This window comes from Medicago truncatula, chromosome 5 (genome assembly GCF_003473485.1).
Source record: "Medicago truncatula cultivar Jemalong A17 chromosome 5, MtrunA17r5.0-ANR, whole genome shotgun sequence".
Classification (NCBI taxonomy): Eukaryota; Viridiplantae; Streptophyta; class Magnoliopsida; order Fabales; family Fabaceae; genus Medicago; species Medicago truncatula.
In genome coordinates, this window is record NC_053046.1 from 32,391,609 (window position 1) to 32,393,764 (window position 2,156).

The 2,156-nt window shown below is 33.4% G+C and overlaps 1 protein-coding gene across 1 annotated transcript; it reads left to right on the forward strand.

Annotated features, from left to right (window-relative positions):
- Positions 1-1,868, forward strand: LOC11410084 (uncharacterized). The gene is made up of 5 exons (XM_003615802.4): positions 1-256; positions 360-557; positions 639-857; positions 1,150-1,172; positions 1,354-1,868. Exons 1-5 carry the CDS (start codon positions 244-246, stop codon positions 1,666-1,668), a joined length of 768 nt encoding a protein of 255 aa, XP_003615850.1. The 5' UTR covers positions 1-243; the 3' UTR covers positions 1,669-1,868.
- Positions 1,869-2,156: the final 288 nt, after the last annotated feature.

Here is a 2,156-nt window from a genome sequence, read left to right on the forward strand (position 1 = left end):
AGAAAGGAGATCCTCTCTCCTCTTGCTCGATTTTCTGATCTCTTCTGTTTTTCTTTTATGAATTGTTTACTTGCTCGTTCCGATCCAAGTATTTGTTTTTGTTTGTTTCATCGTGAAATCATCTGGGAAATTGCGTTTAAATCCATGAGCATGTTTCACACCTGCCTTTTGAAATTGCTTCTAATTAATTGATTTATCATTCACAATTTTTGTTTTGTTATTTGTTTGACAGATCGATCCATAATGGCACCCAAAAGTAAGTAAATAGTAACCCTTACTTCTTCATTTGCTTAATTAATTATGGATTTATGGTAAAGTTTACAACACATATAACAAATTGTATTGTTTCCTTATTATAGAGACACAACTTGAGCTTCAAGCGTCATCTAAGAAGAGAACCAAGAATTCAGATGAAGATGATGAGCCTGTCTTGAATGTCAATTCAAAGAAACGGCTTGCTCCTCAAAAAACACTAAACAAGCTGATAAACAAAACGGCACTTGAACCTGAAGCGTCATCTGTGATGAAGAATTTACCCGAAGATGACCATGATCACAGTATGTGTATTGCATAACAGTTGTGATTGTGATACAATTTTCTTACTGTATTCTCATGTCCTTTTTCTTTGCTTCATATAGAGACCGTCTTGAATGTCGTCGACTCAAATAAGCTTAAAACAGATGATGGAAACAAAGGAATTGAAACAAGCAAAACACCACTTAAATCTGAAGATGATGAACCTTGGAATCCTAGTAAGCCCTTACCTGAAGGCTTTGTACCTTGGCTTGAGCATGATCATGATAAGTGTATTGCAGAACAATTGGGAATCGACCTTGATGCTCCGATACCAGCGGAGTGTAAGCTGACCTCACTTGTTCTTCAGTATTTGATGTATATGTTATATAATATTAATTAATGTATGCTGTGAATATCAACCTCTGATATCTTCTTCTGAAGTTCACTGTGTGTATATTATATTGGCATTCAAATACCATCTTTTTGGGAAGTAAATGATTTCTAGTATTCAAAGTTGATACGTATCTGAATATTCATAATCACTCTTCTCTCTTGCTGCTTTATATTTTGATATATATGTTTCTCACTTTTCTTTACTACACTGTGTTGCTAAAACTCCTATTATCTTTGCAGATGCCGATTATTTTTACAATCAGGTACAACATTATATAATATTTAATTTTGCCATATGCAATATAAATATCAACTTGAAACTTTTGTTTATTGAAACTTTCAACTTGATGTAGCACAACTATTTAATTAGATATACCCTTTAATGTTTGGTCCATTTCTCCAACATTTGCTCTATCTTCTGTTTTTTTTTTTTCCTGGTTGTAGGCTACTCCTTCCCCAGAAGGATCATTCAATTTAGATTATTCAGATTCAGAATTAGCCAAAATCGATCCACTCGATTTCCCTCGGGAACCTACTCCACCAATGCGATTTCGATCTATATGTAGTAGCTCTTCATCATCTTCTGATGGAGATCCAATGGATCTTGGGTCTGATAATGACTCAGATGGTTCCAAGGAAAGGAAAAGGGAAGAAGCGTACGAAAAACGGCTTGAATTCAAGTCCCGCTCTGATGTAAAAACTGCCAAATGGCTCAAAAAGCTTGCTGACGACAAGGCCAGGAGGAAACCAACTATTTGATTTTAGCACTTCATTTGCTTAAGACTTTATTTCTAATTTCCAGTTTAGTTAATTTTGTGATAACTTATGCAACGCACCAGACATATGCCTAAAAAGAACGTGCTTTATGTATTATTGTAAAATGTCTAATATATATATTGTACAACTGTTGTCCTATGTCATATTGATAGATGTTCTGAATTTCTTAAAATTTCCAATTACATGTTTGCTGTTAAGTTAGTCTTAAAAAATGTGTGTATCATTGAAGTGAAATGGAGATTAGATCTCTATTTCCCCCCAAGAAAATTGTTCTTTTAATTAATGTAACTAATTCTAGAAGTGTTTGCATTTATATCATTAATCACTCCAAAACTATAGCAATGGTCTCGATTTCTTGAGAAATTGTGAAGATTTTTACCTTGTGAAGTAAAAGTTCTCTTTTTTTTTTTTTTTTACAGCAATACAAGTTGTCATTTTAGATACTGTTACACATTGTTTCTTACAACATA

Excerpts from the sequence above, each read along its gene's own strand:
- LOC11410084 (XM_003615802.4), top strand. Across the intron at positions 858-1,149 it reads TGCTCCGATACCAGCGGAGT|ATGCCGATTATTTTTACAAT; the intron begins GTAAGCTGACCT and ends TTATCTTTGCAG. Across the intron at positions 1,173-1,353 it reads CCGATTATTTTTACAATCAG|GCTACTCCTTCCCCAGAAGG; the intron begins GTACAACATTAT and ends TCCTGGTTGTAG.